General features: G+C 33.0%; 1 protein-coding gene across 6 annotated transcripts in view; it reads right to left on the minus strand.

Moving 5' to 3' along the window:
• BTBD8 (BTB domain containing 8) overlaps positions 1 to 23,445 on the minus strand; it is a 116,311-nt gene that overhangs the window by 38,740 nt on the left and 54,126 nt on the right. For all 6 annotated transcript variants that reach the window (XM_074266250.1, XM_074266248.1, XM_074266249.1 and 3 more), the window contains 2 exons: positions 23,281 to 23,369; positions 22,751 to 22,853 (listed from right to left, as the gene is read on the minus strand). In XM_074266250.1, the coding sequence (XP_074122351.1) occupies positions 22,751 to 22,853; positions 23,281 to 23,369 (192 nt within the window). The remainder of the gene's footprint in view (positions 1 to 22,750; positions 22,854 to 23,280; positions 23,370 to 23,445) is intronic.

Raw genomic sequence — 23,445 nt, forward strand, 5'->3', positions numbered from 1 at the left:
AGCTGAGATGAAGTCAGGAAGGCCAGGAGGTGAAGATGGAAAAGATCAAGTCAGGTGTCTTGGATGAAGAACAGCAAGACCAGTATCTCAGAATACATGAAAGGGAGCAAGGTGATATGTAACTATAAATAGTAAAAAAGCATAAGAAAACTGTGAAGGTGAAAAGGGACTAGGTGATGATGGCTTTGAAAATCAGAGAACTATACACGTGGATAATTGAGCTAATAGAGACCCACTGGAATTTAATGAATGGGAGAGGGAGGGCATCACATGGTAAGGCCTGTCCTTTAAGATGACCAATTTGGCAGCTGAGTGGAGGATGGATAGAAGTGAGAAGAAAGCAGAGGGCAAGACCACCAACTAGAAAGCTACAGCAATAAATTATCTCTGAGGTGAAGATGGCCTGTATCAGAAGGGTGGCAATGTCAGGAGAGAGAAGGGGCTATGTACAAGAGAGCTTATGGAAAGTGAGACAGAAGGGACTTGGGAACTATTTGAATAATGGGGTAGGGAAGATTGATATGAGTAAGAATAGCCCCTAGATTACAAACCTGGATGACTGGGAGGACAGCAGGATCCTTGATAGTAAAGTTAGGAAGAGGGGAAGACTGGGGGCAAAGATAAAGAATTTTGTTTTGAACAGATGAACTTTGAGGTAGCCATGGGATACTAGCTGAAGAATTCCAAAAGGAAGCTAGTGAAGCTAAATAAAACTGATAAATATTATCTGTACACAGACAATTATAACCCATGACCTTATGACAACTTATGAACTCTCACTGTTGTTGATGAGATCACCAAGTAAAACAGTATATATAGAGAAAAGAAAATCAAGGACAGCTTTCGGGGACTTGCACAATGAACCAGTCCTAAAGGTAGAGACATTGGTCAGATAGACAGGAGAACCAAGAGAGCCTAGAGCCATAGAAACTTAGAAAGAAGAGAGTGTCAAGGAAAAGACTGATAGTGCCAAAGATTGCAAAAAGGTCAAGAAGGTATGAGAATTGAGAAAAGGCCTTTGGACTTGGTCATTAAGAGATCACAGGTAACTCAACAAAGAGCAGTTTCAGTTGAATGGTAAGGTCAAAAACCAAGGAGAAAGTGAGAAGAAAGGAAGTAGAAGAACTGACCATAAATGGCTCTTTCAGATAGTTTAGCCACCAAAGAGAAGAGAAATATAAAACAGTAGATTATAAGAATGGAGGGATTAAATGAAAATGCAACACTGCTTCCCCAAAATGACAACTAAATAAATGATGAAGCCCACCCTTCACCAATTTTCTATACCTTAAATTTGGTTTTCTGTATCTTAAATTTGATCTAATTTTAGTAACTATTTTCTTCCTACCCCCACCTTCCACAATTTATTGTTTGTGTGTATGTGTGATAAACATAATGTCTATATATTTACATATGTATGTTCAAATGAGGATATAATCTATTTCTTTATTTAAATTATTTAATATCTACTAAACAGCAAAAGGACAAGCACAGAACCACTTCACTAGGCCACCTGCCATGCTAGCATTGTTTAGTCATTTAACCAGGTTTGAAATCAGACGAACGTGTTATCGTCCAACTCATCTCTCAATTTTCTCCACAATGGTGGGAGGTGATGCTTTATCAAAAGCTATCCTAAATTTACAGGTCATCTAAAATCACTGCATTCCACTTGTCAATTAGTATATTTATCTCATAAAAACATAAATGAGGCTTATCTGGCATGATTTATTCTTTTTTAAAATTAATTTTATAATTATAAATTTTTTTGACAGTACATATGCATGGGTAATTTTTTTTTTTAACAATATTATCCCTTATATTCACTTTTCCAAATTTTCCCCTTCCTCCCTCTACTCCCTCCCCTAGATGGCAGGCAATCCCATATATATTAAATGTGTTACAGTATAGCCTAGATACAATATATGTGTGTAAAACCAAATTTCTTGTTGCACAGTAAGAATTGGATTCCAAAGGTATAAGTAACCTGGTAGAAAGACAATAGTGCAAACATTTTACACTCATTTCCCAGTGTTCCTTCTCTAGGTGTAGCTATTTCTGTCCATCATTGATCAACTGGAACTGAATTAGATCTTCTTTGTCGAAGATATCCACTTCCATCAGAATACATCCTCATACAGTATTGTTGTTGAAGTATATAATGATATCCTGGTTCTGCTCATTTCACTCAGCATTAGTTCATGTAAGTCTCTCCATGCCTCTCTGTATTCATCCTGCTGGTCATTCTTACAGAGCAATAATATTCCATAACCATCATACACCATAATTTACCCAACCATTCTCCAATTGATGGACATCCATTCATTTTCCAGTTTCTAGCTACTACAAAAAGAGCTGGCATGATTTATTCTTAATGAAGCCATACTGGCTTTTTGTAAATCACCTTTCATGATGTTAACTAACCATGACTTTAATGATCTATTCCAGAATAAAGCTAAAGTCATGTTCTCTAGCCTTATTTTGCAAATTCAGTTCTATCCCCCTTTTTTGAAAAATGGGATTTTTTTGGGTCCTTATCTTGAGGCACTGCTTTCATTTTTTCATAATTTTTCAAATATTCCTGACAATGGTTTAGCAATCACAATTACTAGTCCTTTTGAGACCTGAAAATATAGTTCATTTGGGCCAAAGATCCTGAATTCATTTTTAAGTACCAACAACCATTTTTGCTTTGTTGTTTCTAGTTAAACATCATGCTCCTTTGCAGAAAATAATAATAATAATAATAATAATAAAAGCTGAGTATCTTTCCAAGCTATTTTTCCAAAGCAAGCTCCTATCCCTTATAAGACCTTCCCCCCCATTTAAAATAGCTAAAATTAAAACAAAACCACAAGAACAAAACAACCTAAAATCAAAAACCCCAAGCTTTCTACTACTCTTACCTTTTTATGCCAACCTCAGAGCATAACTAGTTATTACTATGGGACTGAGTCATACTATTCTATGTCTCTTTTTTGTTACTGGCATACACACAAATCTCATTTTTTTTTTTTTTTCAAAATTTAAGCTGGTTAGTGAATCTTCATCAGTACCTTCGGACAAATCCCATTTTTCTTCCTCATAGGAATTATTTCCCTGTTTTCAGAATTTCATTCTTAAGCATCTCTCAGGCCTCCTGAATTAACTTCCCCGAAGACTACCTACGTTCTGAAGCCTTGAAAATCCAAATTTTCAAAATTTAGGACATATGTCAAATCATGCCCAGGAAGAAATCCCTTGAGACTCTCAAGTAAAACTGACAGATTTATGAGTTAAGGTTAAAATAGCAGCAACAAAACCAACCCTATTACGAAGGAGAGAAAATTACATCTCACTGTGAAGAAAGAAAAAAACCAAAACAAACCTCTTCAGTAAGAGTGACAGTTAAGTTTTATAAGAAAAAAGTCTGTGAAAGAATATAATATGAGAAATTAAAAAGTTCCTCTTTTCTCCTTCCCCCCTCAAATAAAAGATTGTTCAACTAGGCCTTTCTCAGAGAAGGGTGACCTCAGTTTTAACTCACTCAGCTAAATTAAAGAGCTTCAACTAATGAGAATCACAGGAGAGAACTTTGTTGTCCATGGTAAAGGAAAAAGCCTAGGCGGGAAGAGAGGAGAGGGAGAGAAACCAATCTAAACTAGATTTGATCCTTGGAGCAATGAACCCTAGAACTTCATTCCTGAGACCTCAGAAACAAACAAGCAAGCAAAAGGACTTATATGATTCCAGGGATGCCCAAGATACAAACCTGAAAGAGAATAATTAACACATCTATAATCAAAACCTAAAAGAAAAAAAAAATCAATTTGCCTAAAGGAACAATTAGAATTCTCCAAGAAAATGATACAAGAGCTTTGATAAGACTTTATAAAATAAATGAGAAGCATAGAGAAGAAACCTGAAAAAAGGATAAACAACTTAAGAAAATAGTTTATTTTTTCTAAAAACCAAAATGGACCAAGTGGAAATTAATGACTCCAGGAATCAAGAATTCTTATTGCAAAGTCAAAAGAATGAGAGAACAGAGAAAATGTAAAATATCTCATATCAAAAGCAACTACTTTAAAAAAACACATCAAGGAGAAATAATTTTTAAAGCCACGATTACTTGGAATTCATGATCCTTCCCCAAAAAGAACCTAGTTGTCATATTTCAAAAAAAAAAAAATCACTAAATTACCCAGATATAACAAGAAGACAATGTAAAAAGCAGAACCTCCAATCATCATATGAAAGAAATCTCAAAATGAAAACTCATTACCAAAATCCACAGCTTCCAGACAAAAGGAAAAATTAAAGTGACCAGAAATAATCTAAAAACTGAAGAAATTATCAGGATTATACAAGATTTAGCAGGTATAAATATAAAGAGATGGTGAACATAGAATACTTCAGAAGACAAAGGTCTAGATCAAGAATAAATTACCCAGCAAAACTGAAAATCATTTGACAAGAAAAAAATGAATCTTCAATGAAATAGAGGGTATTATTGATTTTTAAAATGGAACTTTTGAAAGCTGTAGATTTTTAAAGCACTATATAAATGCTAGCTATTATTATTAGAAAAAAATATTTATGTGGGGGCAGCTAGGTGGCGCAGTAGATAGAGCACCAGCCTTGAATTCAGAAGGACCCGAGTTCAAATATGATTTCAGACACTTAACACTTCCTAGCTGTGTGATCCTGGGCAAGTCACTTAATCCCAGCCTGGGGGGGGGGGGGGGATTATATATATATATATATATATATATATATATATATATATATATATATATATATATATATATATATATATATATATATATATATATATATATATATGTGTATATTAGGTTAAAAGAAAGGAACTTTGAAATACAAACATGAGAATCTAGAGAAAGGTATCTACAAGGGAACAATCTTACAGGGAGTTTGCCACTTCCAGATGGCAGCTGCCACCTCACAGACAGTCTCCTAAGGTGAGAAGATAGGGTGTACTCTCTATCTTGGCTATCACCATCTCAATCCTGATAGTTATGCTCAACAGTTTCCCAGAACTCTCCCCTATCTTCTTCAATGAATTTCATATCTGGCTCACAATTTTTCCCTGATCCCCAACTTTTGCTCTCATAACCGAGGAGACTTCACTATACATATTCATTCTCCCTCAAATACTCTCAACTACTGGGTCCCTCAATCTGCTGACCTCCTCCCAGCTACTTCTCCATCCCATGTCAATCACACAAGATCTTGATCTTGCCATCACCCACAAATGTACCATCTTCATGTTCAAGCATTGTGAAACCCCTATATCTAACCATAATCTATTGGCTTTTGAGCTAGTTTTCTCTGCCTTCCCTATTCTACCTACAATGTGATCTCCAATCCCTTCATCCCTCAAAATTCTCTCCCAGGCCATCTTCCCTGAATTAGTCACTCTGCCTCCTTCACTGTGTCTTAATGAATCAATTTAACTCTACACTGTTCTCTTTTCTTCCACTCCCTTATCAAATTACTGACTACCTTCAATTTCTCCCTTTCTACTGCTTTATTCCCTACTGCCTACATACTCATGCCTTTTTCTCTCCCAGAAAAAAAAATCCTTCACTCTTCTGTCCCTGATAACTGTTGTCCTATGTCTTTTCTGCTCTTTGTAGCTAAACTCCTCAAAAAGGCTGTCTTTAATAGATGTCTCCAACCTTCTCTCCTGTCACTCTACTCAATCCCTAGCAAAAACTTATCATGTTTTAGGATATGAAACCTCACAAAAAATGTAAAAAATTAGAACTATTATACAAATGCATTTTGATAACAATTCAATAAAAATTACATTATTTAATGTAAGGGTCAATTTTAAAAAGTACTAAAAATCAAGTGGAGGAAAAAAACCCTTACTCTTAAAGAACTGATGGATCAAATAACAAATCACAGAAACAATAGATAATTTCATTAAAGATAATGACAATAATGAAACAAGATATCAAAATTTAGGGGCTGCAGCCAAAATAGTTCCAGAAAGAGAATTTATATCTCTAAATATTTTTATTAACAAAAAAGAGAAAGAAGAATTCAATGAGTTGGGAATGCAATGAAAAAATAGTAGGAAATCAACCAATTAAAAAAATCCCCTTAAACATCAAAGAAGAAATTCTGGAAAAAAAAAAAAAAAAAAAAAAAGACGATTCCATAATTTGATTTTTTTTAAAAGGAGAGAACCAAATCATCATTATTAAAAATAAACTAGAATTTATGACAATTGAAGAATAAAGGACCTATCAAACTATTTTGCCCAATTACATACTGATAAAACTGACATTTTAAATAAACATATTTTCACAAAATATCCAAATTAGCAGAAAAAAAATAGAAAATTTAGACAATTTAAGTTCAGAAGAAACTGAACAAACCATAAATTAAATTCCAAAGGAAAGACTTCCAGAACCAGATGAATTCATAGGTGGAATTCTATTAAAGACTCAAACAACAATTAATTCTAACATTATATGAATTGTTTGCAAAAACAAAGAGATAATAAATTCTGACATAGAATATAAACCAGAAGAATTAAAACCATAATAGGAAAGATCAATATCTCAAAGGAATATAGATGCATAAAAGAGATAAATAAAAGTAAAGAGATGAAAAAAAATGACTTAATTGTTTGTCTTTATGTTTCGAATGTGTTTTTTATAAACAATATATCTTTGAATTTTAAAAAAATCCATTCAGTTAATCACTTCCATTTTATAAGTGGGTTGATTCCATTAACATTCAGTTATGATAGTTAATTGTTTATTCCCCCCCCCACTGTATTCTCTTACATTTTCTTCTCTATACTTTTCTTTCCCTGTTTATTTTAACTTATTTCACTCTTTCCCCCCTTTTAACCACACACACACACACACACACACACACACACACACACATATATTTATGTTCTCTAATAATAATAAAAGCCAGTATTTATGTAATGCTTTAAACATCTATAAAGTGCTCTACATATATTATCTTTAAAAAAATCAATTATTTTAAATAAAGCTTTTTATTTTTGAAATATATGCATGGATAATTTGACTACACTGACCCTTACATAGCCTTGTGTTTCAAATTTTCTCCTTTCCCCTCACCCTCTCCCCTAGATGGCAAGCAATTCAATATATGTTAAACATATTAAAATAGATGTTAAATCCAATATGTATAAACATGTTTATACAATTCTCTTGCTGCACAAGAGAAATCATATTAAAAAAAGTAAATGATCTACATATATTATCAAAGATTATACTCTGACTAGGTTGCAGAAATTCAGAATGGGTTTAACACTGGGAAAACTACATATTTACTCACATTAATAACGAAAACCTTAAGATTTTATCAGTGGGGCAGTAAACACTTTTGACAAAATATAACACCTATTTGTGTGAGAAAAAAAAAACCTCACTAAAAACATAAGATCAATGAACTTTTCATTAAAATGATAAATAACATACATCTAAAACAAACATCTAAAATTATAAGTAAAAGATAAAATATTTCTTCTAATAAATTCAGGATAAGAGCTAATGCAAAATGAAATGTGTTGTGTACAAAGTAACAAAATATTGTAAGATGATCAGCTGTAAATAACATAGCTATTTTCAGTAACACAATGATCGAAGACAACTCTAAAGCACTTAGGATGAAAAAAGGCTATCCATCTCCAGATAAGGAACTGATAGGTGTCTGAATAGATTGTAACATACTAATTTTTTTTTAAAACTTTCTTTGCTGTTGTTGGGTTGGGTTTTTCTTTTTGTCTATGTTTTCTTTTATAATATGACTATTATGGAAATGTTTTACATGACTACATATGTATGACCTGTGTGGAACTGCTTGTCTTCTCAATGAGGGAAAGTGGGGAAGGAGGAAGAGAGAAAATTTGCAACTCAAAGTTGTTTTTTTTTTTTTTTTTTTTTTTACAAGATATATGCATGGGTAATTTTTCAGCATTGACTCTTGCAAAACCTTCTGTTACAACTTTTCCCCTCCTTCCCCCCTTCCTCTCCCCCAGATGGCAGGTAGACCAATACATGTTAAATATGTTAAAGTGTATCTTAAATACAATATATATATACATATCCATACAGTTATTTTGCCGCACAAGAAGAATAGGTCTTTGAAATAAAATAAAATTAACCTGAGAAGGAAATCAAAATTGAAAGTGGACAAATATAGAGGGATTGGGAATTCTATGTAGTGGTTCATAGTTATTTCCGAGAGTTCTTTCACTGGGTGTAGCTGGTTCAATTCATTACTGCTCTATTGGAACTGATTTGGTTCATCTCATTATTGAAGAGGGTCACTTTCATCAGAATTGATTATCATATAGTATTGTTGTTGAAGTGTATAATGATCTCCTGGTCCTGCTCATTTCACTCAGCATTAGTTCATGTAAGTCTCTCCAGGCCTTTCTGAGATCATCCTGCTGCTCATTTCTTACAGAACAATAATATTCCATAACATTCATATACCACAATTTACTCAGCCATTCTCCAATTAATGGGCATCCAGTTTTGGGCCACTACAAAAAGGGCTGCCACAAACATTTTTGCACATACAGGTCCCTTTCCCTTCTTTAAGATCTCTTTGGGATATAAGCCCATTAATAACACTGTTGGATCAAAGGGTATGCACAGTTTGATAACTTTTTGAGCATAGTTTCAAATTGCTTTCTAGAATGGCTGGATGTATTCACAATTCCACCAACAATGTTTCAGTGTCCCAGTTTTCCCACATCCTCTCCAACATTCAGCATTATCTTTTCCTGTCATCCTAGCCAATCTGAGAGGTATATAGTGCACCTCAGAATTGTCTTAATTTACATTTCTCTGATTAATAATGACTTGGAACATCTTTTCATATGGCTAGAAATAGTTTCAATTTCTTCATCTGAATTGTCTATTCATATCCTTTGACCATTTATCAATTAGAGAATAGTTTGATTTCTTATAAACTGGAGTCAATTCTCTATATGTTTTGGAGATGAGGCCTTTATCAGAACCTTTGACTATAAAAATGTTTTCCCAGTTTATTGTTTCCCTTCTAATCTTGTCTGCATTAGTTTTGTTTGTACAAAAGTTTTTTAATTTGATATAATCGAAATTGCAACTCAAAGTTTTAAAAATGAATGTTAAAAATTGTTTTTACATGTAACTGGGAAAAATAAAATACTGTATCCAAAAATAAATAGATTCAAGATAACACAAGGACATTCAAAATCACAACTTCTATCTGCAGAAGCACTAGAAATTAGTACTAAGACAAGAAGAATAAACTTAGAGAATAACTATATATAAAAAAGAAACATCACTTTTTATTAATGAGATTGAATAAAGAATCCTTATAAATCAACTAAAACTCAGTCAAAACAAATAAAAAATTCAGCAAACTTGCAGAACAAAAAATAAATCCACATGAATCATTAGTATTTCTATATAACATTAATAAACCCAGAAAGCAGAGATCAACAAATTCCAATTGAAGTTACTATAGAATAAATTAAACTACCTGAGTGTTTACCTTCCAAGACATACAGAAGAACTATATAAGTATGCTATATACAAATGTTTGCAGAAATAAAGGCTTAAATAATTGACAAATGTTAATATAAATATTAAACTAATTAATTGTTGATGGGTAGGATGAGCCAATATGATAAATATTACAATACTACTTATTTTTTATTTATTCAATGTCATAACAACCAAAATACTAAAGGAATACTTTGTAGAACTAGAAAAATGCCAAAATTCATATAGAGAAAAAGAAAGGTCAAGAATTTTAAAAGAATAAGGAAATGGGAACAAATAGGGTTTATTTGCACCAGATTTTGAATTACTCTACAAAGCGGTTAATATTAAAACAATTTAGTATTGCTTAAAAATAGAACAACCCAATAGAACAGATTATATACAACATATACAGAAAGTATCTGCATCTATTACCCTAGTATTTGATAATAAAGATTCTAGCTTCATAGATAAAGACTCAATATTTGACAAAAACTGCTAGGAAAATTAGACCACTGTATGGAAAAAATTAGGCTTAAACCAACATCTTGTATGTTATGCAAAGATACAATTTGAAATGGACACGGTAGTTAGATTTTTTTTAAAAAAGTTAAATCACAAACATATTAGAAAAATGTTGAAACAACTATCAAATCTATGATTAGGAGAAAAAAGAGGATCACAAAAGAGAAATTTGATCAGATAAAATTTTATAGGTTTTGCTCAAGTAAATCTAATAAAGCTAAGATCAAGAGGGAAATAATTTATAATATATATATTTAATATATAATATATATAATTATAATATAATAATAATATATATTTATTGTATAACTACAATAACTTTTGTAGAAAGTTTTTCTAATAAAGATGTCATTTCCAAGATATATAAGAAATTGATTAAGATAGGAACAAGCAGTTCTCAAAAAACGAAACACAGGCTTTCTATAGCCATATGACCAAAAAAAGATATGTTCCAAATCATAGAGAAATGAAAATCAGAGCAATTCTGATCTAACTTATACCCATCAGAATAACAAAGATGAGGTGGGGAAAGGAAAAATTACAAATGTTGAAGGATCTATAGAAAAACAGACATATTAATGCATTGTTGGTGGACTTGTGAATGGAACCATTCTAGAAAGCAAATTGGAATTATAACCAAAAAGTTAATAACAGGGGGCTCTTCTTATCTAGTTGTACCACTGCTAAAGAAACCAAATGAAAAGGAGAGTCCGTTCTGTATGTGCCAAAATTTTAGAACAAAATTTCTTGTGATAGAAAAAATCTGAAAAATCAGTTGATATCCAATCAACTGAGGAATCAAATATAAAATGTTGTCTGGCTTTCAAAATACTTCAGCACCTAAGCCCTTTCTTAATTTTCTAGTCTTTTCATATCTTATTTTCTCCTCCATTTTTTATTGAACAGCCAAAATTTAACAAGGGTCAGGCTGAGGCAATTCTCCAAATCAGATTATTAGCAGAGGTTCATAACTTTTTCTTTTTTTGCTATGGACTTTTCTGGCAGGCACTTGTAAGAAGCCTATAGTCCCCTTTTCAGAATAATGTTTTAAATGCATATAATACATGACATTATGAAACTATTATATAACAATAAACACATTTTTTTTTAAGTTCACAAAGCCCAGGTTAAAAATCCAGGTTTTTAAAGGAGTTAATTTAAAAAAAAAAAAAAAAAGAGGAACATTTCAGGTGCTGGTATTAGAAAATATTCAAAGGATATGTGTAACTATAAGGTTCAATATTCTGAAATGAAAAGGAGGTGAATCCTCTTAGAGAGGTGGTGGTGGTGGTGGTAGTGACTAATATATTATTGAGTTAGGGGGGACATAATCTCTAAAAACAGAAATATAAACTGAAAAAAAGTATTTCAAAAGCAGCAATTATTTACATGTTAGCCAGTGATAAAGCTATCTGTATTCTCTGGGCAAAGAAGAAACATTATATCAGGCAGGCAGGCCAGAATCAAGGATAGACAGAAAATCTGTAGCCAAATGATTGGAAAGTTTCTTATGGTGGGGGGGGGGGGGGGGAGAGGAGGGAAATTGTCTTTTTATTGATATGAGTTTTATTTTACAAATACTGAAAACTTTGTGTTGATTTGGAGAAGCTAAAATTATTGTGCTAGAAAAGAGCCTATTGGTTTCAGAAAAACGTTGTGCCTTTATTTAGCAATAGCTAAGTGTTGGTTAATTTAAAGTGAGATTATTTCAGACTTCTGACTCTGTGAGGGAATAAATGCTGATTTGTTCAATAAACAGTGGGGAAGGGAGGGAGATCAGGGAACCTTCATGAAATTCTAATAGGGAAAGATTTTTTTTTTAAAGGAAGAAATATTTGAATTTGAAATTAAATTGACTGTGCTATTTGGTGATAAGATTATCAATGGTAAATTGAAACAATTATCTGGGCTATGACTCATAAGTCCCACCCATGAAAAATAGTGTACATTAAATCTGATCATTCTTTGTGGTAGATTTCTAGATGTATTCAGATTGGTGGACATAAACCCAGAATAGTTAATCCTCATAAATAATTTGAAAACTTGTAAAAAAGAATGCAATATTTATAGAGAATTTTTTTGTGGGGGCAATTAACAATTGTTAGGTTTAGCGTTCATTTACAGGTCTGAAAAATAATTGTGCCATTTATGAATAAGAATGAATACTAGATATAATCTGAATACCTGAAAAGGACTGCATCTATATCCTTTCTGGAATGGGATGCGCAAAAATAAATAAATAAATATGGATTTTCGGAGAACATAGTGTGTATGTATGTATATATATATATATATATATATATATATATATATATATATATATCAGAGTAACTGTTGTCATGGTCTCCCTTAGGAAGTCTGGAAAAGTCTTAAAAGACTCCCTTCTCAGAAAAATTCATTTAAATGTATATAATATATAGGATTTCAGAGGAATAGTTCTCAAAAAAATTTTTTTTTAAGTTCTGATAGGAAGGATTCTGGGGAGATGGCAGAGGTCAGAAAACTTCTGGTCAGAAAATATCATCTCAGAGTGAAAACAGAGCAGCAGAAATAAACAGTAAATGGGGTAAAGCAATTGTCCTCTTAAGACAACTTGAGAAGAACCCAGGAAAAACTTGATTTCCAGGGGTGGAGGTTTGGCCCACATTTAGTGCAAATACTTCTAGGCCTATTTTTCAGAAACAACAAACAAGCAGCCTGGGGATGGCTAGGTTGAGAGGTAGCCTCAGACTCAGGAATTCTGCTCTCACTGACAATGTATGTGTGGGGCCAGACAGTTGAGGAGAAGATGAAAGGACTTTCTCTTGTCAAGGGACATCAAACCCAGTTGTGCTAACCACATGGAACTGGGCTTCAGATTTTGGGGAGAAGGAATTAGCATATGTCTACTAAGTGCAGTAGCAGAGGCATGGGGACCCTGTTGGCTGTGGGCATTTGTGGGAGAGCAGATGGCTAGTTTCAATTCCAGGACAGAGTGGAACAAGTACCCTAGGACAGGACTCAGAAAATAACAGTAAGAAGGACCTGAAACTTCAGGCACCAAACCTCAGGAGAATATTTTCACTTGCTGCTCTTTCTCTGAAGGCATGATAATAGCTACTAAAATTAAAATAAAAATTTATAAACAAAGGAGAAAGAAAAAGTCTGGGTTCATATTCATAGAAAGATCCTGGAACTAAAAAAGTCACTCCTTTTTGAATGAGAAACATCAAGTAGTTCCAACCACAAAAAGAGTTCTTGGAAGAGCTTTTAAAAAGACTTTAAAAGTCAGAGATATCAAGGGAAAAAATAGGAAAAAAAATTAAGAACAATCCAAGAAAATCAAGAAAATTATGAAAACAAAGTAAACCAAATGGAAACAGAGCATCAAAAAATCAAAGAAGAAAATAATTCCTTAAAAATTAGAATTGGGCAAAGGAAAGATGATGTTTTATGCCATCAAGAAATAATAATTTAAAAAAATCAAAACCTCTCATTAGAAAAACAAATGATCTGAAGAACAGATCAAGAAGAGACAAGATAAGAATAGTCAGACTATCTGAAAGTTATGATCAAAAAATAATCTTGATACAATAGTACAAGAAATTATCAAGGAAAATTGTCCTGAAATTCTAAAATAAGAAGGTGAAACCGAAACAAAAAAAAAATCCAGCAATCATCACTTGAAAGAAATCCTAGTAGGAAAATTTAGGAGGAAAATAATCATAATCAAGTTTCCAAGCTCCCAGGTTAAGAAAAAATACTGTAAGCAACATTTTTAAAAAAAATCCTGCAATTTAAATATTGTGGAGCTATAATAAGGATTATACAAGATCTAGCTGCTACTATGCCAAAAGACTATAGGTTTTGAAATACTATATTTCAAAAGATATTTCATAAACCTGGGGTTATGACCAAGGCTAACTTACCTAGCAAAGTTAAATATATTTAATGAACTAAAAGACTCAAATATTTATGACAAAAATAGCAGAACTTAAGGAAAATTTCAATAAAAAAGATCCAGGGGAAAGAGAAGTTAAAAATTAAAGGCAAATTATATAAGGGACTCAATAAGGTAAAATTATTTTTATATGTAAAAATGCCATCGGTATTCTTATGATTGTCTTAATTATTTGAAGTTGGAAAGTAGTTGGGGAAAAAAGACAGGCTGAGCTATGTATAAAGGGGTGATTCTAAAAATATGAAACTATGTAGGGAGAGATAAAAAGGAGCAATTATTTCATACAAATGAGACATGAAAGAATGAACTGATACAGAAGAAGCAAGGCAAGAAGAGTGGGCAGTATTGGAAACTTATTCTCACAAGAAATGGATTAAAGAGAGAAGAAGATATATATATATATGTGTGTGTGTGTGTTTATATATGTAAAGAGTTGTAGATATATATGTATAATATGTATGTATATAAGTCATTATATTTAGAAAAAAAGTCAGAGGGCAAGGGAATGGTATAGGGAGAGAGGATAAAGAAGGGACTTTGAGAGGTTTCGGTAGGTTTAGAAATAGGCAGGCAAGAAAATGGGTAAAAACAGGAAAAAGGAAAATACATAATAAATATAGCTTTAAATGTGAATGGATGAATTTACCCATAAAATAGAAACAGCAGATTAAATATCTGATTTTAGCAATATGCTGCTTTTCAATAAGCTAAAGGCCTCATTTCTAAACTATATAGAGAATTGACTCAAATTTATAATAGTTCAAGCTATTCTCCAACTGATAAATGATCAAAGGATATGAATGGACAACTTTCAGATGAAGAAATTAAAACTATTTGTAGCCAAATGAAAAGGTGCTCCAAATCACTATTGAGAAATGCAAATTAAGACAACTCTGAAATACCATTAGATATCTGTTAGATTGGCTAAGATGACAGGAAAAGATAATGATGAATGTTGGAGGGGATGTGGGAAAACTGGAATACAGATACATTGTTGATGGAACTGTGAATAAATCCAACCATTCTGGAGAGCAATTTGGAACTATGCTTAAATAGTTATCCAAATGTGCATACCCTTTGACCCAGCAATGTTATTACTGAGCTTATATCTCAAAGAGATCTTAAAGGAGGGAAAGGGACCTGTATGTGCAAAACTGTTTATGGCAGCCCTTTTTGAAGAGGCAAGAAACTGGAAACTGAGTGGATGCCCGTCAGTTGGAGAATGGATGAATAAGTTATGGTATATGAATGTTATGGAATACTATTGTTGTATAAGAAAGGAAGAAAAGACAGCAGGATGATTTCAAAGAAGCTTGAAGATACCTACATGAACTGATGCTGAGTGAAATGAGCTGAACCAGGAGCTCATTATACATGGCAACAACAAGACTATACGATGCTCAATTCTAATGGATGTGGCTCTCCAACTATGAGAGAATTCAAACCAGTTCCACTTGCTCAGTGACAAAGAGAGCCATCTACACAGAGAGAGAGAGAGAATCATGGGAACTGAGTGTGGAGCATAACATAGCATTCTCATTCCTTCTGTTGTTACTTGCTTGCATATGTTTTCTTTCTCAGTTTTTTTTTTTCTTCCTTCTTGATTGATTTTTCTTGTGCAACAAGATAACTGTATAAATATGTATGCTGGATATAAAATGTATTTCAACTTATTTAACATGTATTGGACTACCTGCCAGCTAGGGAAGGGAGTGGGGGGAAGAAGGGAAAATTCTAAACAAAAGGTTTTGCAAGGCTCAATGTTGGAAAAATTACCTATGCATATGTTTTGTAAATAAAAAGCTTTAATAAAAAATATGCTGCTTTCTAGAAACACAGATACATACATAATAAATTCTACTCCAGCCCTTTATTTTATTTTATCTTTTGTTGATAAGTTCTGTACCTATTTCATTGTTGCATTTGCATTTTGATTAAGTTATATATTGGCTAAAGTCATACCTGTCTGTGTCTGTCTATCAATCCATCCATCTATCTATATTTAACTGTAAGCTTTTTTAGGGGAGGAAGGGGAAAAAGAGAAAGAAAAAAGTAAAAAGTAGAAAGAACTAAAGAAAACACAGAAGAAAGCAAAGAAAATCTGGGTAGCATTGAAAAACAAGGTGTAGTATATAAGGTTTCTTAAAATGGAAACTTGTTTTATATGGAATCCCTTCATGTTTTACTGTGTAAGCGAAAATTTTTCCTTTTTTCATTTTATATCTGTTTAAAATTATAAATATAGAAGCAAACAAACAAAAAATTCATAGACCCCATGTTAATAACTCCTGATCTAGAGAATCATAAATATATTTCTATATATTTTTCAAAGGCCCAAATCTCATGATGAATATATATATATGCATATACATATATACTTTATAACAAAAAAGCAAAAAATCATTAAGAATGCTCATATCCCTACTTATACAGCTTTAGTTATATGTTCACTTTTTATAATTGGTGTTTCTGCAACTATTAGAATTGTGTGTAAGCAATATCCATGTAGAAACAGGAAGATGATGCAACCCAGTCTATAAATATGAGGCATCTGGTATACTTTTACATGAATAAGAAGTGGGCCTGGAAGCTGAGGAATAAGAAAATAGATGAAGAATACATTCCAACTGTGGTTTTGGTAATTATATCAGGGACTACACATAAGAACCATACCTATGATTAGGCATTAGTGGGATGGCACTCTTAGAAAGACATTTCTGAGCACAAGCAGTCATACTTTTTTAAAAAGGTTTTTACAAATCTTTTTGTTTTTCATCACTAGCTACCTTGAACCATGCTTCCCTTCTCAAAAAGAAAAAAAAAAATCAGGAAAAAGAAAAAAGTTTAAAAAAGCACGTAAGGCAAATTGCATGAGCTACAACAATTGGGAAAGAATTCAACCCAGCATTCAAAGTGAGATTATAAGATTAAAAGAGATCAAATCAAGCAACAATGTGTAAACCTATTCTTTTTATAGAATCTTACAGAGCTCAGCCCACAGAACATCACTTTCCTTCTCTCCAGAGTAAAAACCTTCAACAGATACATGACTTTTATATAATAATTATTTGTGCCACAAGTTAACGTATACAGAAAAAAGACTGAACTGAGAGGTAGGGAGTGACAGCTACTTAAGTGAGAAAAGAAAGAAAAATGGGACTAATGGAAATGAAAGGTAAGCATACTCGGACTTCAAGGTTGCACAAGCTGTAACAATCAAAATATGTGAATCGGGCTACAGCTAGGACTTCAGGAACGAATCAATAAATGTATAAGAGATTTATTAAATACTTGTTTATATGCTTTATACTGGCATACAAATACAAAAGACTAATCTTCCCTCAAGGAAAAATTCTAATAGAAGGAAACATTGGAAGTGGTGGCAAGGGAAAGGAGCTTTATTTGAGCAGTCTTGGAGGAATGGTGAATGGAACCATGGAAGATCCTGCTGGAAGTGTAGGCAGTACTGATTTCATTACTTTTGCTAGAGCAGGTGTAGAAAACAGCTGGTGGGATGGGGGTTGATGGAGACAGGCGCAGTAGTATCTGAATATATGCCCTGTATGCAGGGCACACAAGACAGATGGACATGAAGCCTTGTCTGGGGCCCTCATGATCAAATGAATTAGGCGAGTTTACCAATCAATATAACTCAGTCCCTGGGCAGAGTTTCAAAGTGGAATGGATTTATTTATCCATGAAAAGATGCAGAGTATAGTGTTTCAGATACCAGGGAATCAGAGGACAGTAGAAATAGAGACAGCAAGATACATCTGGAGTGAGTGGATGGTCACTAGATATTCAGGAGAATGGAACCCTTCTCATTTTCATAGTGGTTATAGATATCAAGGAAGATAAGTTCAAGTGGCATAAGGAGTAACAGCACTAGAAAAGCAATAAGTATATTTGGCTTAAATTCTGACTGTGGACAATGTATGTAGTAGCACAATGACTACAGTCATTTGGGCAAGAAAGAAATCAAGTTGGGGGTGATTGGCCAAGAAAGGCTTCAGGAAGGAGTTGGGAATAGAACCATAAGCAAGGGTTCAAATCCTAGGCAGACATACTTTTTAGATTAGGAGGGCTTTTGCTTAAGAAGAGCCAGAATTTTCTGGCTCCAGAAAAGGCAAAAAGAACAGAACTTTTTATGAACAATATGGCAAAAATTAAGTTTAGATCAAAATTCTTAATAAATACATGATCTAGCTATAATGTATTTTTTTTTTAAATGGTTCCTTTTTATTTATAAATGTAGGGAATGGGTTCATATTACCATCTGCTGTTTCTTGTTTATTACATAAGCAAAGAAGCCTCCTTCAAACCTTACTGGAAGGCAGAAATGACATGCTCATTGACTTAATACTCCAATGGGGATCTGTTATCTTATGTTCAAGGCTTACAATAGAGTAGGCCACATTTCATCCATACCTTCTCATCTTGTTTCACTGATTTTTGTCCACCCATAAATCCTCTAGAGGGGATTTGCCTACTTCCTCTAGGTTCTTTGATAACAATGAAGTAGTATCTGTTAGTCTTCTATCCTGCTATATGGCTGCTCAATCCCTTTTTCCAATCATACAACTTTTAATTTTTATTTTAAATTTCATTTCTCATGCTCATTTTGTTATCACAGTCTAGGGGCAGCTAGGTGGCGTAATGGATAGAGCACCAGCCCTGAATTCAGGAGGACCAGAGTTCAAATCTGATCTCAGACACTTAACACTTCCTAGCTGTGTGACCCTGGGCAAGTCACTTAATCCCAATTGCCTGAGCAAAAAAAAAAAAAAAAAAACTATCTAACATCACTATCTAACTAAACATCACTAATCACTATCTAACATATAAGAACTCAGTCGATCTCCGTACAAAACTGATTCTCTCTCTCTCTCTCTTTTTTTTTTTTTTTTTTGGCAATTTACACTTTAAATTTCACAAAGATTATGGTACTCCATAGTTTACAACCATACTGTATATACTTTTAAAAGTTAGACAAAGACAATGAAAAATGATATTTTCTTTCAAGGAGAATCTTGGGAGTCATTAAAAGCACTGTACAGTTTCCCAAATACAGTCATGACCACTATTCTTCTCTGATGCAATTGGGGGTCCAAAGTATATGAAACTGATAAACCAACTCCATATAGATTGTCCATTCAATTGCTAAACATAAATTTGGATGACAGGATAGCATTTTTAGGGTCACAAAGAGACATTAGAGATGATCCTTTTTTTCTTGCATGCATAGTTAGGCTGAAAAATCATGGATGTTATTTAGAGGCTCTGCAACTTTTTATGGTCTGATATAAATAAAATCAATAAACTGTTGCATCTGGAAGACCTTATCATTTATAGGTAATTCTGCTTTCATTTTTATACTATCTTGGATGTCCTCCATGACAGCAATGATCATGTAAGCAAATGTCCTGTTTTGTCTTAGTTGTTATAAATAGAGAATGAAACAATAAAAAAAATCTATCTCTGTATGAAAACATCTTGCAGGAAGACAACATTTAAGGCTACATTTTAGACTAAGAATATAATGTTTTTATATAGATCAACAATGGTAAACATGGAAGTACTTTGGATTCTTTACAATACTCAGTTAATTGTGTGGATATAAAGATATAATAATATGATGTAAGAAAATGTTTGTGAACACCTCTGCCTCTTTCCCCTTTATAAGTGCAACAAGAATTATCTTCATACATATGTAGCAGGGTTTGTTTTTTGGGGAAAGGCTCACTGTACAGCTTCTTGCTATATCACTATCTTGCTCTTAACTCCTCTCAAAGCCTTTCCAAAAAGAATAGAACACACCAGAAGGCTATTTCACCCAAACCTTCAAAAACCCAGATTAACTTCTACTTGTTTTGTAAAAGGTATTTCACATAAAACTACATTAAATTTTTTTAAATTTCACTTCTTTGAAAAATATTATGATAGAATCATAGAATTTCAGTGATTATATGATCCAACATAGTCCAGAACTCTTATTCCATATACAATAAATTTAATAACTGGTTGTGCAGCCTTTGTTTGAAGACCTCTTAGGGAAGCCCATTACACTTCTGAGTAGCTCTAAAAATTAATGTACACCACACCTAAATGGACAGCTTTATAGCTTTTATCCATGGCTCCTAGCCTTCTCTCTAAGAGCAAGCAGGATGTCTATTCCCTTTCTGAAACAAGAACTCCTAAAATAATCAAGAGTTATTGTATTTTTCTCCCCATCTCTCCCCAATATGTCATGACTTCAAGGTTCTTTACCATTCATTCTGTCTGCTCTCTCCTGGATGCTTTCCAGACTATAAATATCCTTCCTAAGTTGTGGTGCCCAAATTGAACACAACAATTTCCTGGATTCTAGACCTCGGTGCAAATAACTAGCTATGCCTTACTTATATATTGTATCTTTGGTGTTTTCCTTTTTAATTTGAGTAAAAAATGGATCTTTGACAAGCTTAATCTTATTTTCAATTCAGTCCAATATTCTAGCCTATACAGAACTTTTCTAGATACTAACTCCATCATCCACTATCTTTATTAGTTATTTCTCTCAGCTTTACATTCTTTACAAATTTTGTAACTGTATCATTTGCTTCTTTATCTATGGCATTGATAAAAATATAAAACATATCCCTAAGATATTTGAGGTCATTTTCTATTGAGGTCACTCTCATAAAATGTTTGCAATCTATCTAAGAGTTCTCTATGACATGAAGTCATGAAATAACAACAAAGTTCAGATGAGAGAGATCAGGATAGGGATAGAAGACACTGAAGAGATACAACTTTAAATCAGTCATTACTCTGAAATACACAATGGGGATATAAAGATGAAAACAAAACTGAAAACAAAACTGTCACTGCCTTCAAAAACCTTCAGTCCTCCTGGAACAATACAATATGTTTAAGGATAAGTAAGTACAGATATATTCAAAAGGATGAGAGGGGATCTGGTAAGGGTTTGCATACAAGATGGCATCTGTGCTGAGCCTTGATGATCATATCCTGGGCAGAGGCATGAAAAAGGAAACAAAGGGTTAGACTAAAGGGACAACAAGTGGACCTGAGTTGTTTTGTTTCGTTTTCCTGAAGAAGAATGGGAAGGAATATAAAATGTCACTGGCCAAAACAATAGGCTGGTACCAAATTGTTAAAACTTTTCAAAGCCAATCTGAGAAGCTTCTATTTTACCCAAGAATATTTTTTGAGAAGGGAAGTAGCAGAATAGCATTCAGGGCTGCAATTTTACTGCTATCAAGGAGCTGACATTTCTAGCCATTCAAGATGATACCTTCTTTCTAGCTTACAGATTTAGACCATTGTTGAGCACCTTGCCCAGGGTCATGGAGCCAGGTTTTTTCTGAGATAAGAGTTGGAGCCATGTCTTCCAGATACTGTAGTCAGCTCTCTAACCTAATATGCTGTCTCTAATAGTAAGTGACATTATAAAAATTACAATTATAATAACTAATGATTACACAGTTCTTTAAGGTCCTCAAAGCACTTCATTCAGTCCCTTGGAAAACAATACTGGCAGTTATGTGGAGGACAAATTGGGTAAGGGAAAGACTAGAAGCAGAAGACTAAACAGGGAGCTACAGAAATAATGCAAGCATGAGGTAATGTGAACATGATAGGGGACTAGCTAGGGACTGGAGACAACAGAAGGGAAAAGGGAAAAGATTCAAAAGATGCACAGAATCAAAGAACAAGTTAGCTTGTAGCAGGTATCTGAGGGGATGAAAAAGAGAAATGAGTGAGGCTGAGTCCCTGGGGGGTTGATGTGATACTCTTAACTCGAAGGAAGAAGTTGGGAGGAGGAAAAGGTGGTGGTAGTAGAGGCATGAATAGGAGAAGCAGAAAATGAGTTCCATTTTAAACAATGTGAGTTTGAGATGATAAGAGGACATCTAGATAGATCAATATAGGACATCATTAGAAGTGAAAGGTTAATAACGGATAAACAGATCTTAATATCATTCCACAGTTATGGTAATGGAATGCATAAGAGCTAATTAGACCTTGGTAGAATATATAGAGTAAGGGATAGGAAAGTTGGAAGAGGGCAAGTCCAGAATGGAGCCTTGGGGGACAACCATGCTAATGTGCAAAAAATATTAAAAATTGTTCTTTTTTTTCAATTATGTTCAGAGAAAAAAAAATAGGACCAAAGTATGTACAGATTCATGGTATATTAAATGCAATGCTATATCTTTCTCAAAAAGAACGGTCTAGTAGATCAGTAAAGTTAATATTCCAAAAAGAAATTTCTTTGGTAATGGTCACCAACCCTGTAAAAAAAAATTATACTTATCTGTTTTTGGTTATTCCATCAAAGACACTTATAGCACTGAATCACATATGTATTTAATATTCTAAGCTTTTTTGTGTGTTAGTGTAAAAAGGTTTATTTTTAGAGAAATAATTCACAGGATTTTTCTTTTTTGAGTTAATATTTTCGTAAAAATCAGAATTCTCTGATATTTCTCTATATAAATATGACTCAAAATTCAGTGACTAAAAATTAACAAGGAGCACACCTGATATATTTTAACTACTCTCCTAAAGTATTAAAATATATTAATAATACAAAAATATAGACATCATTTTAGCAGATATTAACATGAAAGTCTTTTGTTATTGTTGTTGTTAAAATTGCCATAACATATTTAAAAGATTCAATGACTTGGCACTCTTCTAAAAACTGAATAATACAGTAATTTAAAAAAATCATTCAGGATATACTTACTAAAGATTGAATCAGCATAGTGAGACAATTTTTCTGGATCTCTGGAGGTATATTTGCAAAGCTCCTCTCTGACCAACACCTTGCAAAATGCTTTACAATCCACCTGTTAGGTCAAATTAAGAAGAATTAAAATAGTCTACCACCTTCAATGACATAAATAAGGTACAAACATATATTATAACTAGATTAAATTATGGTTAGAACTGACATTCTTAATTCATTTCATCATAGGATAAATTGAGCCATCTTTTGTCAAAAAGCAGTTTTTAGGCCAACTTTGAATTTAACCAATATAAACAGAACTGAATACAATAAACTACATTTAATAACTATAATTACAGTTAATCTTGTCTACTTTCAAACTGAGAAATGAACTGGGACATTAGCTCAATTATCCTAACTCTAGTTGGACATCACAGTTCTAAAACTATGCTTTAAAAAAAAAAAATCTGAAAGTGCTATCAAAACAGGGGCATTATAAAAATAGGATGGCCAAATTGATAGCATAAACAGTACTTCAGATCACTTACTTCATACAATCATCATAAAGACTTTCCACTCCCACAGAATGAGCAATAATCAGACATTCTAGGATAGCCTCCAATCTTCCTGGGACAGGCTACAACAACATAAAAGCATTGTTTTTTTATCAACTGAAAAAAGTAAATGCCTTCATTACATTAAGAATTATAGAG

The sequence above is a fragment of the Sminthopsis crassicaudata genome, chromosome 4 (assembly GCF_048593235.1).
Source record: "Sminthopsis crassicaudata isolate SCR6 chromosome 4, ASM4859323v1, whole genome shotgun sequence".
NCBI lineage: Eukaryota > Metazoa > Chordata > Mammalia > Dasyuromorphia > Dasyuridae > Sminthopsis > Sminthopsis crassicaudata.